The sequence below is a fragment of the Heterocephalus glaber genome, unplaced genomic scaffold (genome assembly GCF_053883595.1).
Source record: "Heterocephalus glaber isolate CG9 unplaced genomic scaffold, H.glaber_assembly_v1.0 deba00001481, whole genome shotgun sequence".
Taxonomy (NCBI): domain Eukaryota; kingdom Metazoa; phylum Chordata; class Mammalia; order Rodentia; family Bathyergidae; genus Heterocephalus; species Heterocephalus glaber.
In genome coordinates, this window is record NW_028258317.1 from 59451857 (window position 1) to 59467781 (window position 15925).

Sequence of the window (15925 nt, forward strand, 5' to 3'; positions counted from 1 at the left end):
AATGAAGACAGATGACAAGAATTTGCTGCTCCAACAACTCAAAAAAAAAAAACAAAAAACAACTCCCCAATGTCCTTGGAATCTGACTTCTTCAGTTCCAAATGCGCAGTGGAAAACTTGTGCCTGTAAGGGCTGGGGGCAGTTGTTTATGTAACTAATTGGACATCTACATAACTGTGAGAATTGGGGCAGGTCCCTGCCTTCTCATCTGTTGTAAGCCAGAGCTTACTCTGAAATGAAGAGGCATGCAGACTGAAGAAGGGAGAAGCTCTCCTTCACTGATGCTCTTACATAAGCTTCGAGGTCATGATGTTTTCTCCATTTTGTTTCTAAGGAGCAGGAGTAAAAACAAGTTTTAAGAATCACTTATCAGGAAGAGAAAGGGCTTTGAAAGATTGAGGTTAAAGGAGATATTTTGTAAATCAAAGGGAGATGTGAAGAAAAGATTGAAGACAGAAGAATGGCAAAGAAATAACCTGAGGAAAGAAGATAAACATCATTGACAGAGAGCTGATATGGACTGGAAAAGGGATATACCCTCCTCAGAGACTGTGGAGATGATCAAACTTTCAAGGAGAATACAGAGAGGAATTTTGACATTGAGAAACAGGAAGTTAAGGGAATTCAGATATCTTATCAGCAAATTAGAGAAAATGTCTCCTTCAGAGCAGGAATGGATGGAACTTGAGTTTCAGGATTGATTGACCTAGCCTGAGTGAAGAATTCAAGGAAGAGCTAAAAAATGAATGAAAAGGTGACCACACAGTTACAGGGAGCCCCTGCGGTGATATGGAATCATAGTGGGGTCATAACAAAGTTGTTTGGAGATCTTGGAGATATACAATGTTTAGTGGTCATTACATCTAAAGAGGCCGCTTGTGAATCTAATAGAGGCTGTTATATTTAGGTAGATAGAGAAAATACACAGCCTCGATATTAATGCCACCTACTGCTTTATGGAAGCCAATGAAGAGGCAAAAGAGAGAGAATTTTAAATCCTAACAACCCTTACCTGACCTAGCAGGGTGTCATCTGTAATTATAATGAAAACTTTGCATAATTCTTAGGACCACCTATCCAACTTTTGACTTAGCATAGCAATGCGCTTTTAGTTTGAAAGCATATCTTAGCATTGCTACAGGATGGGGATTAAGGTGGGTGAATATGAAGAGTTCAAAGAACCAAATCACTGCGTCAGAACCTGGAAACACTGATGCCAAGGCACAGTGATGTCTTTGACTCTAGGTCTTCAAAGATCTAACAGAGTTCAGTGCATGCTCTTGCCCTTCTGTGTCAGTCTTTAGATTAAGAAAGTAGAAGGCTCCTAGCTAGCATGTGGGTTATAACTATTTCCTTATAACCATTCTTTTCACAAACCTTTGAAAACCTAATTCATGTGTGTCTAAATCTCACCTAGTTTCTGGCATGTATGTAGATGTTTAAAAAATCCACGGAATGAATAAATTAATGAATGGGGAAGCTATGCTATGAGCCTATTTTTCTCTACAATATACTTTCTTTGGGTTTTGAAGTCTCTGTGACCTTCTATTCCTATTCTACTTAGCATGTACATTTTGAAAGACACATAAATACATCTAACTCTACAAACACAAATATTTTGTGGTGGCCCTTGTAGGCAAGATCTATTTCTCCCCACCTAGTCTGCCCTGGATCCTCTCCTCTTATTTTTCTGGTGCCTGGACTGATAATCATATGTTCAATTGGACTTGCCTCCTATAAAAACAATGTGAAAAATAATAGTAAGGGCAATAAGTAAGTTGAGTGGGGAAGTCTGAACAAATAAAAAGAAGATTTTTGTATTGTGACAGTCTAAACTTGAAATCATCAGTCCTACTAGACAGAAGCCACAGTATTTTCCTGCCTTGCAGCAGCTGATTCCCAAGATTGCTAGTCCATTCAACAATCTTCTTGTGAGTTAATGAATGATGTCCCTGACAAATGCAGAGGCAGCAACACCAGAATACATGGCACGGTGTGACAAACGGGCTGTACTGAGTTGTCACTTGACCATTTGGGCAGTAATCATCCCTCATACCTACATTCTTTGTCCCTGATGAATATGTACTCTTTGGAGGCTAGGTCTCCACTACTAAGCTAAGAACCACAATTTCATTCTAAAAGTTATATATCAGATTCCTGGTCCACACTGCACCTTGGTAACAATTAAAAGACTTAGGAGACTAAGTCCAAAGGGTGTAAGGTAGGCTGCTGTTAGATAGTTGCTTGATCTGAATATGTCCCTTTCCCTTTCAGTTAGCAAAATTCATAGAATAACTTTACAAGCTTTACATGAAAGGCTTTTCTGCTGTGTATGACCAAGCTCTACCAATCTCTTCATTTCTATTTTTGTCGTTTAGTTCTAGCAAGTGGAAGATTGATGTGTGTCAGACTTATCTTTCCTAACTGTATACCAGTTCAGTAAACAAATGAGACAAAAGCAAGGGAATGGATTTCCCTTTATCCCTCACCAGTAAAGTCTACGTTTCTAGGGCTGTTCTCAATGCAAACACAACACATGAGGCAATAACTCATAGAGTATCAGTGAGACAGCTTGAGTAAGCTGTGGGTGGGTCATCCTACCTCATCACACCAGCTGGATCTCAGAGTGACAATGTTCAGATGTTTACAGGGCTGTCATAGTTGGGGGTAGTGTGGGGTTGACAGAAGGTTATGACTGTTAAAATCCAAAACTGTATTTTCTGAGCATGATCTGTTTGCAAACCAAGAAAACTAGCTTTCTGGATTTGGCTGAAGAAACTTGTTGATTTCTTTTCAGACAAAGGCAGGGAAGGATGAATATGATGTGGACAGAAGGGTTGAATTCACCAAGTAGAGGCTTGCCTTTGGATTAGCACTTTCAATGAAGTTGACCTCTCTCTTCCACCTTTGCCATGAGAGTAATTTCCTAAATGTTCAAAAGACATCTGTGAGGCTGGACTTATTTCTGTGGCAAGACTTCATATGTGTTTTTCCTGGGGAAAGATAAGCTTTCCAGTTCAGGAAGAATGATCTGGCTATTTCTCCACTGTTACTCTTGTAGGATAAGACGTAGCTCATACCTGCCAAATATAGGGCAAGACTCAACCCCCATTCTTGCCCAGTAACCACAGTCTCTCCCCTCCAGGATGTTTGCACAAGGTATGAGTGAGCTTTGCTCACTCCTTGACTTGAATCATGACCATAATGTCCTCTGTAGGCCTACAGCTTCAGCTTTTAATGAGGAAGTCAGTAAGAAACAAGTAAAGGGGTCTGGTGGGAAGCCCCCTTTGGCCTCCCCTACTTATATAATCTGTAATACATGTTGACTAGGTCCAAAATCATGTCATTGCCTCATAATTTTAGAAGGTTACAACTTCTGGGGCCTCTGGGGAAGGAGCCATTGTTACGATAAAGTTAGGGTTTAGAGCTGGTCACTGGGGCATTCGGGGCCTCTTTTCTCTCTGTGCTCTCTCCATTGCTTCAGGCAGGCATAGAGATATCTGGCTGCTCTCAGATTTACAGCTCTGGCAGTCTCACCATGTAGAAATGAAGTAAACAACTAGATTTTGTTCCCCAGGGGAATTCATTGATGAGCATGGCTGCTGCCAGGTCTGTGATGCTTCGTGTGCCAAGTGCCAGGGGCCAACCCAGGAAGAGTGTACCAGCTGCTTCATCACAAGGTGAGTAGCCTCTCTGTTACAGGTGGAGAGGGGAAGTGCTAACTACCTCAGCACACCGCATGGGCCTGCAGGAAGCAGAACACTTTCCCATGGCAGAAATTCTCCTTCGTCTGACCACCACCCACTTCTGTAGCATCCTCTCCCCGTGATGCTCAGTACCTTCTGCAAGGAATAGTTTCCTGGACACTGGGAGGGCTTTATGATCAATGAAGATAGTGCTTTTGATGCTTCTTTTGATACCTGGAATTTCATTCCATTCTGCACATCCATCTCTCAACCATCACTTCCGTCTACCAAGGAAATGCCTATGCATTTCTAGAGTCAATTCAAGGGTAAACTGTCCCATGAAGCCATTTCTGACATCCTCCCGGTACAACTGACCTATAAACTGCAAAGACATTTGTTTACAAGTACCTTTCTTCATGAAACTGCAAGCTCATTGAGATGCTCACCTTTGTATCTCCTGTACATACCACAGTGCTAGCAAAAGCAGTAGGCACTCAATAAATATTTAACTATCAAGTGATGATGGGAATAGAATGCTTGTAAGTGGAATAAGCAACTCTAATAATCCACTGGGCGTTCCTAGTGAACAGTGTGGGAGGTCTGCTGTGATTTTGGTCAATGCTCCTCTGACTCTACCACTTAATATTTGTTGGCTGCACTGTGTTTGAATGAGTAGCCTTGTCACTCCTTAACTAAATGTGTAAGAAGCAGATCTCTTCCCCGACCAGCGAGATGAGGCTGCTGCAGTAATGAGAGCTTGGCATTTCTACAATGGGCATTCCCTCTCCTTCACACAATAGCCATTCTGTCCTAATTCTTCCTTGAGCCTATCCTGGTGAGCAGGGATTTCGGTGTGTTTGGCCTTTCACTGCCCCATATTAATGTGTTTTATTGAATTTGATAAAGTGTATAATCAAATACATGTACCAACTACCAACAGTCATGGTATGTCTCAAACATGAACTAAAAAAAAAATAACAATAGTAATGAAAATGGGGAAAGGAATCCAGAGATGGTAGGAGAAAGGTGGGTGGGGAAGGGAAGATCAATAAAAAGAATGAAGATCTGTTAATTTTATGTACCTAACCCTAAGAAGAATGTGAACATCATATACTACAAGCATATACTAATAAAGAAAGAATAACCCGCATATGATTGAGAAGTATGGTTGGGGTTGTTCCAGGGGGAGAGGAGTTTCTGTAATGCTTAAATTTATATTTTCTTTTCATCATGAGCATATGTTCATTTGTAATGAAAAAATATATAGAAGTGTGGCAAATAAAAAGAATAGAAATTATGGGGAAACTGTAATACCCTATCTCTGAGGCAAGAGATGGAGCCACAGAAGAGAGGACACCTAGTAGAAGTGGGAGCTATAAGACACATAATCTCTACCCCAGCCTAGAAGTAAGAAGCAGCTTATGAGGGGCTAATAAATATCACTGATTTCTTTTTGCCTGCATTCAGATTTCCAAATGATGTTTCCTCTTTGAAACTATCTGGAAAATACAAGTTACAGTGGGAAATACAACTTACAACTGAGAATAAGTGAGCTCAAGATGTAATGTGTAGTGAGTTCACTTGTAGGACAAAAACCAGGATAGACAATGGCCAAAAATGAATCTGGGCTGGGGGGGAAAGGGGAGACAACAAAATAACCAGGACAGGTGGTCTCATTCAGTTTCTTCTTGTTCTTAAGCCTTTGGGTAGCTCAGGTCCTGGTAAAATAATCTTCAAAGAGCTGTCATCTGGGAGTGGAATATCAATATTTATCTTGCAGGTTTGCTGCAAAATTATGCAGGATGAAAGTGAATTAATGGGAAGGTAGATGAAATAAGATTAGCCAGAGGTTGATAATTGTTAAAACTGAATGATGACTACATGGTGGGGGGGCACTGTTATGTCTTTTATATATGTTTATTATATGACTGTACTTGTTTACTGTTGTATATGTTTAAATTTTTCCGTAATACATTTTTTAAAATAAGAGAATTTACCCCTGAAGTTGTTTTATAGGAAATCAACTTTTGGGGAGTAATCTCTGCATCCTGTAGTTTCCCCTGAAATTTCTATAAATCTTTGGATTTAGCTCCTCAGAGACAATTGAAAACTTGGGGTGAATGTATTTAACATTCAAAGCTCTGAAATGCTGTGGTCCTCATTGCCCGAGCTCATTTTCCAGCCCTGTCCTGAAGGAGACATGAAGTCGATAAACTAATTAAAAGCATTTAAAAGTTACTTTTGTTGTTACCCAGGCTTCAACATTTTATTTAATCTGCTTCAATAAATGAGGAGAAAATAAGACTTTTTACCAGGTTTCATTCTGTTAAAACATTAAGGCACCAAGAAGTTACATTAAGTGCTCTTGTGATTTCTCTAGGTCATGACAACAGTCATCACAGAGGACCAGCTAACTCTGATTTTCTATCTCTTCCATTACAGTTCATGTCTGCCTCTCTCTCTCTCTCTCTCTCTCTCTCTCTCTCTCTCTCAGCTTCTGGAATATTGAAAGCCAGAATTGAGATCATATCTGCCCATCTGTTTACCACTTAGTTCTACCACCTTCTTTGTTTTGAGCTCTGTTGGACCTGGGATGCATTTCCACCTATGAAAAGGTCAAGAGCAAGCATGAGCAGGGAGGAGAAGCTCTTCTATAGAGACAGCTTGCCTGGGGTTCTCAGACATCCATGAATTGGATGATGGTGGTCCCAAAGATACCTTGACATTTTAAGGAATATTTTTATCAGTCTCATTTTTTTACTTTCATGGAGCAAATTATCTATTTTCCCACTGGTAGTATCTGTTGCTCCCTGTAGAAAACTGTGACCATTTGACACAGGACTTTTCTTCAAATGTTTTAGAAATTTTTCTTGAGAGGGCTAAAGTGTGAAGGAGTGTGATATAATTCACTGCCTTTGCTTAGGTGTGCTTGTTTTTCCTGTACCTCTTTAGAGAGACTCATACTCTTACAAAAAGTGGGCAGATCACAAACTTTCCTTAGGATGTGCATGGGCAGGGGGGGTGATTTAAGCACAATTTTGTGTTTGATACTTTCTTAAAATCAATTCAGAAAGGTGGCTTCTTTCTGAAAAAACTTAGAAATGTTATGCTTCCCACCTCCTGCCCTGTGTCTGGAAGGGCATAAATGGTTCCCATTGAGAGTATTAGGTCACCACTCCCAAGAGAAACAATTTCACCCAAACCGATTTGTCCTCTCTTCCTTAGGGACATGATGCACTTCACATCTCTTTCTCAACCAACTTTAGCAAAAAACCAGACCCCTGGAGTGAACTCATCCCTTTCTTCTTTTCTGGAGCACACTGAGCAGTTTCCTCATTTTAAATCCTGCCCTTGTGCAGTCTTTTCTACAAGGAAGTTTTGGAGTTTTGTTGCTGTTTTTAAAACTAGCCCCTCTCCAAGCTATTTCTTGAAAAATTTCCTAACTCAGAAACCAGGCTGGGATATTCCCCATTGGCATTGGTGCCAAAAGCTAAAAATCTAAACTGGGAGAATAGGAACCCATTCACACGATGCAGGGGCCCTCACAAAAATCTGACTTTGACAGAGGCAGCCAGATGTATGAAAGTCTGTTTGGAGCTGGGACTCTATGCTCTGCCGGAGGCCAAAAGAATTGTTTGCTCCATCATGCTGGGTCTACCGACCAGAATCTGATGGGCTGGGACTCCCAGAACAAGTTGACCTTGTGTGTTAGGTTGTTGGCTTGAATTCCTTTCTGTTGCCAAACTGACACAAATGACAAAGACTTTTAGGATGTGGGAATGACCCAGATGGAAAACTGCATATGATTTACTATTCAGGATGCCCTGACAGCACCTCATGTTACTCTAAACCCCTACATTGAAATGGCCCACCTTCCAGGTTAAGCAGGGTTGGCTCCACCTCAGGAAACTGGGGTTTAGACAAGCCAACCCAGGAAAAAGTGCTCCAGGTCTATAATTGGTCTTTTGTGTATTGCCAGACCCAAGTAGAGGGAAGCAGTAGAGAGAGAAGGAAGCCATCCTTTCCTTGGCAGGGCCATCAGCTCTCCTGCTCAGTGGGAGCATTATGCTCTCAGGGACATGTGTGCCACTATGTGCTCAGTCAGCCATACAAGAGCTACAGAAACTACTGTTCTATAGAAACTCTAAGAGACATTAACTTACCATCACATATATTGGAATTTACTTGGCAAGTTCCACATATTGCAGATTGTCATTGCACAGTGGTTCTTAACGTGCACCTTCCATATGGTACAGCTATCCCAATATTGGGTTTATAAAGGTAATGAAATCACACCAAAGAGATACTTGTAGATCCTTGATTATAGTGCCACTATTCATGATAGCCAAGGTATAGGGTCAATCTAGGTGCCCATCAACAGTTGAATAGATAAGGAAAATGTTATCTGTGTACACACACAGACATGCAGTGGCACACAGAGACACACACATACAGTAGAGTATTGTTCAGCTACAAAGAGCAATGAAATCCATCATTTGCAGCAGAATGAGTGGACTGGAGGACATTTTGTTAAGTGAAATAAGCCAGACACAGAAAGACAAATACTACATATTCTTGCTCATGTATGGAAGTTTAAAAAAAAAGTTGATCTGAATATAGAATAGTAATTACTGGAGACTGAGGAAAGTGAGAAGGGAGAGGGAAGAGAGAAAAGTTTGATAACAGGTACCAATCACAGAAATATGTTCTGTGTTCGGCAGCACTTGTGGTGTGACTGTAGTTCACAATAGCTTAATGCATTTGACGAAGATATAGAAGAGAGGAACTGAAGTCTCCAGACATAAAGAAATGCTAAGTGAGAAATGCTAATTGCCCCGATTTGATCAGTATGTGCTGTATGTATGTGTTGAAATATCACATTGTATCCCATTAATGCGTACAATTAATAAGATTATTCAAAAATAAAAAGTTAAAAATAAATAACAAGACGCAAACCAAAAACATGTGTTCTTTGACCAAGTAGTGTCAGCAACACCTGTGAAGCTGTCAGAAATGCAAATTCTTAGTTCCCTCTCCATCTTGCAACCTATTCAATCAGAAACTCTGAAGGAGGAACAGCCCCCACTCTGTCTATTCACATTACCTATATGACTCTTGCATTTTATTTGACCAAAACATTTTATATACTTTTCAGAGCAGAAAATTCTTCGATGCAATTTACTTAAACACATTTACTCTTTTTTTTTTTTTTTTTTTTTTTTTTGCAGTACTGGGGATCGAACTCAGGACCTTGTGCTTGCAAGGCAGGCATGGTGCCACTGAGCTAAATCCCCAGCCCATAAACACACTTACTTTTATGGTCACTGTGCAAGAAAAAAATGAAGCAAAAGCATGAAAACATTAACAATAACATTATGACATATATAAATATAAAACCAAAGCTTTTAGAAGCTCACATGTTGTCTTACTTCTAAAACCCTTGTACCCGTTTCCAAGCTTGGTTAATGAAAAAGAGTCTGTGGTAACCCACATAGCAGGAAATACTTGCAAAGAATGATATTCAAAATCAGAGTTCACTGATTATTTGTGATATATACAGAACGAGTTCCTAAGTAGCACCTGAGCTGCAAAACAGTGCTTCATTCTACCCTTCAATAGCCTTGGAGCTGACGTTTCCCTTGCCATGTTGGGCAAGCTGATAACTAAAGTGAGAATATTTTTCCAAAGTCTCTGGATTCAGAGGCCTATTAAGCATCTTGAAAGTTCAGAGCCCTCCCTTGACTATTGGCTGGATTTGGCTGGAGCCTACAATATGGATTTAATCCCTGTGAGCACCAGTTAGGTTATTTGGAACCAGACACAGGATTGAATGCTCAGCCAGTCTCTGGCATGCCTGCTGTTGGATCAAAGTCTTGGGCCAAGGATGGGTACATGACTAATATTTCACATGTTCTTAGATGATCAGTCCCAGGCAACCCTTTTATTTCTGGAAAAATGAAATCAGATCTGTACAGCAAAACATGAATACCACATGTTCTGATACTTAGGCCCATTCTGGGAAGTCACCCTGATAAATTCTGAAATTCTGCTTTTCTTCTAGGGTTTTTGATGATGGCCGATGTGTCTTGAACTGTCCCTCATGGAAGTTTGAATTTAAGAACCAGTGCCGTCCATGCCACCACACTTGCCAAGGATGCCGAGGAAGTGGGCCTTTCAACTGTACCTCCTGCAGACCAGGTGAGCCTGACACTTGCTTTTCTCCCCTCTCAAACCCATTCTGGTCCACAGCCATCTTTGGGGTAACTCAGAGGCCTCATCTCTGGGGTTGAGGGTTAAAACTAAACAGCTGTTTATTAGCAAGACGGTACAACCTGGAGTTCTTTGCCTGTTGTCAGGTTGTAAAAACCTTGTTCACATCATCATGGATGCTGACTTATTGCCCCTGAGAAGATGAGAGAAGTTACAAGTTGTCTTCCTCGAGAAGGAGAAAGAAAGGGCATTTGAACAGATGTCAGGCGTGAGACATACAGCAAAGTGAAGATTTGCTGAGGTAAAAGTGAAGAGCTAGGAAACTAAGAAAGGCACATTTGGTCTTTAAAAGAGATAAAGTGAGATAAAATGAGAGGCCCTGGGAGGGACTCCTCAGAGCTGAGCAATGCTCTATTTAAAAGTTGTCAGAGCCCTGCAGTAGCAAGGTAATCATTTCAACCCACAGTGAATGTGACCCTTTGTTTCCCAACTTGAAATCTTCTCAAAATATTCTCCATCATTGGATTATAGCCCATGGTTTCCGGCAGCTTCTGCAGTTTAACCCCTGACTCCTCCCCAGCCGTATTTCATGTGTCAATCCTCTATTTTTGCCTGATGCAAGCCAGAGCCATATTTTATCTGGCCTAGATAATACATTTTAAATTTGAGCCAAATTTCAAACTTGGGAAATTTCAAATAAAAACTTGGAATTTTTGTCTCTATTGAAACCTTGAAGAATCTGGCAACGATGGGCCTATATTTCCAGAGCTGGCAGGAGGCCTGAAGAGGATGCTACCCACTTCTCCAGGGTTCCTCCCATTCCTAGTTGTCTCACTGATCCTGAAGCCATTAGTCACCATCACTGTCGTACATCACTTTTCTGATAGAAAAGAATTATTTATTCTTGCTTGCAATAAAACCAAGAAAAATGAAGAATAAATAAAGACCATTATGGGTTTATAGGGATACAGGATATAACACATTTCTTTGTATAAATTAAAAATTTTGCTTTGTATGTATGTCACGTGGAAACAAAGCACCGTGGTACCTCAATTCATGAATTTAATTCTTTCTATAATTCTGGTCATAAACAGAGTTGGACAAGGATCAAATCAAATTTCCCCATAAGGTCAACATCAAACCTAACCATTGAATTTAATTTGGTTCTCTTCCAATTCAATGGAATTGAATCCTGGCTTGCAACCAGAATTATGGGAAGAAGTAAATTCGTGACCAAGATATCACTGTATATCTATGACATATTTACCTCTAGAAATGTCACATTCTGTTTCTTTCATAATCTATAAAGTGGTGAGAATAATTACCTCTTTAAGAGTGATAAAAAGTAAGTGAAACAAAGTAATAAAACATTTAGAACAAACAGGCTGAGGCACATATTAAGTATTAAATGATATTAACTATGCTTATTTTATTTCTATTATTATAACTATTGTTATTTGTATCTGCTTATTCCTCATTTGAGCTTCCCTGGCCTCAAAGACTTTACTTGAGATATTTTCTCTTATTGTCTGGCTGGCTTCTTCTGGTCCCATCTTGATTTCAATGTCATTTCCTCCTTGGGTAAGACAGGTTACCCTCATAGGCGCATTCTGAGAGCCCTGACTTTCCATCCACAAGCCTCTCCAGTCTTGTCTATAATGCTTTGTGCTCTGTAAGAGCCACGAATGGTTTCTACCTTGTTTCCTGATATCTGAGCACACGGGCAGCATCTGGTTTATAAAAGGTACACAATAAATAATTGTACTCTGAATGATTAAGTAAAAAGAACATCAAGACCAGCATCAGAAAATGTGGGCTCTCCTCCTGGTTTTGTTACTGAGAGTGGAGCAGGAGATTAGGGTGTAGCCAGCCGGCTGGGCAGGTGAGTATGCAGAACATATACAGAGAAACATTTCTGATCAGAAACTGCTGCCTTCAATTCTTCTCAAGAGAACTCAAGCAGGTTTTTAATAGGACTGCATAGACTTGACATCAGCCTGAGGAGTGGGAGATACAAAAGACGGTGACCGTTAAGCCCTTGGGCACTGTGCTCTCTCTTTCACTGTGGTCTACTCCCATCTTGTAGAGCGCACTTCTTTTCCTCTTTTAATTGGCCTGTACTCACTATGCAGAGAATGTTTCTTTTCCTACCTTCAATAAATGTAGGGCTGGGAATTTAGCTCAGCGGTTCTCCCTCCTGCCTCACAGGTGCAATGATCCGAATTTGATCCCTGGTACCAAAAATATAAATGTGAAACCTCACTGCTTTTTGAGCTTGCTTTTCCAGTTCTTTGTTTGAGACAAGAAGATGCTAGAATCTCTACAAAGAGTCGGTAGCACCCCAGAACCTGTTAACAACTAGGTAGAACACACTAAAGCAAACACTTCACTTCTTTAAACCTCTCCTATTTGAGGACAGAAAGAAAGAGAGAAAGGGAGGGAAGGTAGGAGGGATGGAAGGAGGGAAGAAAGAAAGAAAGAAAGAAAGAGAGAGAGAAAGAGAGAGAGAAAGAAAGAAAGAAAGAGAAAGAGAAAAGGGAGGAAGGAAGGAAAAGAGAAAAAAAGAAAGAAAAAGAAAAAGAAAGAAAGAAAAAGAGAAAGAAAGAGGACAAATTTGAAACTAAAAACCCTTCCACATGTAGCCCAAAATTAAAAGTTTAGATGTGAAACAAATATCTTAACATACTACAGGTAACTCACATTAATATATGTGTGTGTGTGTGTGTGTGTGTGTATTTAATGCTTTGACATTTCGTCTGTATTTTTTGTTTGAAAGACTGTGTTTAATGTATCTTCTTAAATATTTATTGCATCCCTCCCATGTCCAACTTAGTATATATTGTGTGGCATGGAAAATACAATAAATGGTGTCATGATATTTATCTTTGAGGAGTTTACACCCTAATAAGGATGTTTGTCTCATATATTATAAAACAAGGAAATACTAGATAAAGACCACCTGACTGGTAGAAATCCTGCCACAGGTGAGAGAAGCAGCATCATTTCCAGGTCTGGTGAGTAGAGGAGGCTTTCTGGGGATAGCACTGCTTCTCATTCAACAGGTCCTCTGCCTACTAAGAGATTGATGTCTTCAGGTCAAGAAGAATTAGCACAAGCAGAGTGTGGTGGCACAGGTTTATAATCCCAGCACTCTGGAAGACTGAGGCAGGATGATCCAAGTTCAAGCCCAGACTGGGAAACTTAGTTACTTAGCAAGTCTCTGCCTTAAAGAGAGAGAGAGAGAGAGAGAGAGAGAGAGAGAGAGAGAGAGAGAGAGAGAGCCTGAGTTCAATTCCTAGTAATGTGAAATGAATAAATAAACAAAGCGGAGGATTTAGCTCGGTGCAAAGGCAATCCCCAGTACCACAAGAAGAGGAGGGGTAGGGGAGAGGGGTACAGGAAGAGGGAGGAGGAGGAAAAGAAGAAAAGAGGATTTAGCACAGCAAGTATAGCCCAGATCTTGATGAAAGAATACCAAGAGTGGATGACTTAATGGAAGAAGTTCTGTATCTATAAATGGAAGCTTTAATAAAAGCAGGGAAAACCTCTGGCAGGGGAGTCCCCTCTACCTACATAAACCTTTCCCACCGTCGTGTGGTCTTAAGGTCTATATCTGGATGACCCCCCAAGCCTCATGTACTAAAAGGCAGAGCTTTTGAAAGGTGATTGGATTATGGCGGTGACATAGCTGACTTGCTGTTAGAAGGCAGGGCCTGAATGAAAGAGGGAGCCCACTGGGGGCATGACCTGGTAGGGTGTATCTCCCTCCTGGCTCCTCTTAGCTCTGTTTCCCCACCACCATGAGGTAAGCAACTTCTTACCACAATCCTCTGCCACACTATTCTTTCTTGAGAGCCTGTCCATCATGGACTAAAACATGAGCCAAAATAAACCTTTCTTTAAATTTTGTGTGTTAGGTATTGTGTCTCAGCAATGAAGAAAGTAACTAAGACTTATAGAGATTTCATCCCTTACTGATTTGGGAATTCATTAAGGGTTAGGTGTGAATTCTTATGGAAATGTAGATCTCCTCTTATGATGGAGAAAATTTACTGTAAAGTCTCTTCTAGATATATCCTCTACCAAACTAGACCCAAAGCTAAATTCATTCAGTCACAAAACAGCTACAGTAAGCAAAAAACTGACGTGAACTTGATAAAGTAATGTTCAGAGTTCCTCAGCCTTTCTTCCATCCTTTCTGGTAGCCCTTTTCCTCATGCTTATAATCCTCAACTTTCCTTCCCTCCTACAGGCTTTAATGGCTTCAGATTGGTCTACTTTCTCATCTAACAAAATCAGCTGCCAAGAAATGCTCTGGTAGCAGCTGGTTACTCTCTGGAATACCTGAACACCAAGCTGATCCTCTTTTACTTCCCTGAGTCTTAATTGTAGTCTCACATTATACCGTGAAAGTGGTACCTGCCCCAAAATGCCAGCCTTTCTACTACTGGATCAAGCTTCTCTTACACACTATTGTAGTCATTTAAATTTGGAGACCTTGAGCAAGAAGCCAAAAATTATGCATGGCTTTCAAATCTCTGAGCTTCCTGAATTATCATCCATAACTAAATGAGCTGGCAAACTATTGACACTATCAGAAATATGACTAAATCTTGACATAATCCTGCAGCAAACTTGTGGGGAAAGCTAGCCATGGACAAGAAATCTAAATAACCTCTTTTTATGGAGTCTGTATGTTTTAAGAACTGAGGCCCTTCAGATCTCTGTCCTTTATGTATTTGTTTTTTCCTGGTACCAGGGATCAAACTCAGAACCTTGTGCTTTCGAGGCAGGTGTGGTGCCACTGAGCTAAATCCCAGGCCCCACATCTCTGTTCTTTAAATGCAAATGATAACACTCCAAATGGTCCAAATTAAAAAAAAATCCGTGTTCAAACAATAAAAATCAGATCAAATAACATTTCTTTTGATACTGGAAACTGTTATGGCTTGTGCATAGATGTCCCCCCAAAGCCTCATGTGGTCATAGGTGGGGCTTTTTCAGGGGTGGCTGGGTCTAGAGTGTGTGACATTGGAATTGATTCATGGTGCAATGTTAGGATCAAGGGCACTAGGATAAAGGGTGTGAGTGCTACTTGCCCTAAATTGCCTGGATAAGATAAAAGGAGCAGAAAAACACTGTTCAGGTCCCTTCCTCACTTGCTTTTGTTACCTCTTGTCCACTGCCATAAATTCTTTCTCCTCTGCAATGCCCCTCTGCCATGCCACCCTGCCTTGGAGCCAGCCAATTATGGGCTGAAACCTCTACAAACTGTGAGCTAAATAAACCTTTCCCTTTTTAAATTTGGGTGTCAGGTATTTTGTCTCAGCAATGAGAGCAAAGTAACTAAGGGAGAGCCCATCATTGTTAATTGTTTAAGATTATTATCCAACTGGATATAAAGGGAAAATGAATACCGCTAAATACAAATTCACTGTCTCACTCATTCACCGTTCAACAAATACATGCTTAGGGAACTTTCTGGATGCCAGGTTGTCTCTGGGCTTTTGGATCCTGAGAGGATGCCCAGCAAAGGTGTGGGTGATATAGAGCAACCACTGTATAGAGAGGTAGGCCTCCTTGCTGCTGTCTCACAGATCTTTCCACTTACATCAGTGCAATTGTTGCACTCTGAAAACACAAGATCAATTGTAAAGGAGTCAGAGTGGAAATGGGATTTGCTAGGGTTTCATAAAGGGGCTGCAAAAAACATAACTACATAACTTGGAAGGTTGACCCTCTCGTGGTCCCCTGATTTCCTAGATTTCATCAAATCAGAGTTCCGTGCTCCACAATCTTGTTCTGTAGCTATGCTATCACCAAGTGCTCTCTACAAACTCCCCACACTCTTTTGGCCTTGGATGACAATGCTCTTCTAAGTCCATCTTCAAAACCACTGATACCTGTTTTCCTCCATCTCTCTGGTAGCTCTCTTTGTTTTCTTGGTCCTGGAGGAACCAAAAGACTTCTGGTATGAAATTACAGTGAGAAAAGCAGTAGCTTGAGAGCCTATAATCAAACAATGTGCT

General features: G+C 40.6%; 1 protein-coding gene across 1 annotated transcript in view; it reads left to right on the forward strand.

Annotated features, from left to right (window-relative positions):
* Window positions 1-15925, forward strand: part of LOC147825976 (proprotein convertase subtilisin/kexin type 5) — a 341197-nt gene that overhangs the window by 309534 nt on the left and 15738 nt on the right. The window contains exons 21-22 of the mRNA XM_087184121.1: window positions 3578-3680; window positions 9748-9884. Coding sequence (XP_087040247.1) covers window positions 3578-3680; window positions 9748-9884 — 240 coding nt within the window. The remainder of the gene's footprint in view (window positions 1-3577; window positions 3681-9747; window positions 9885-15925) is intronic.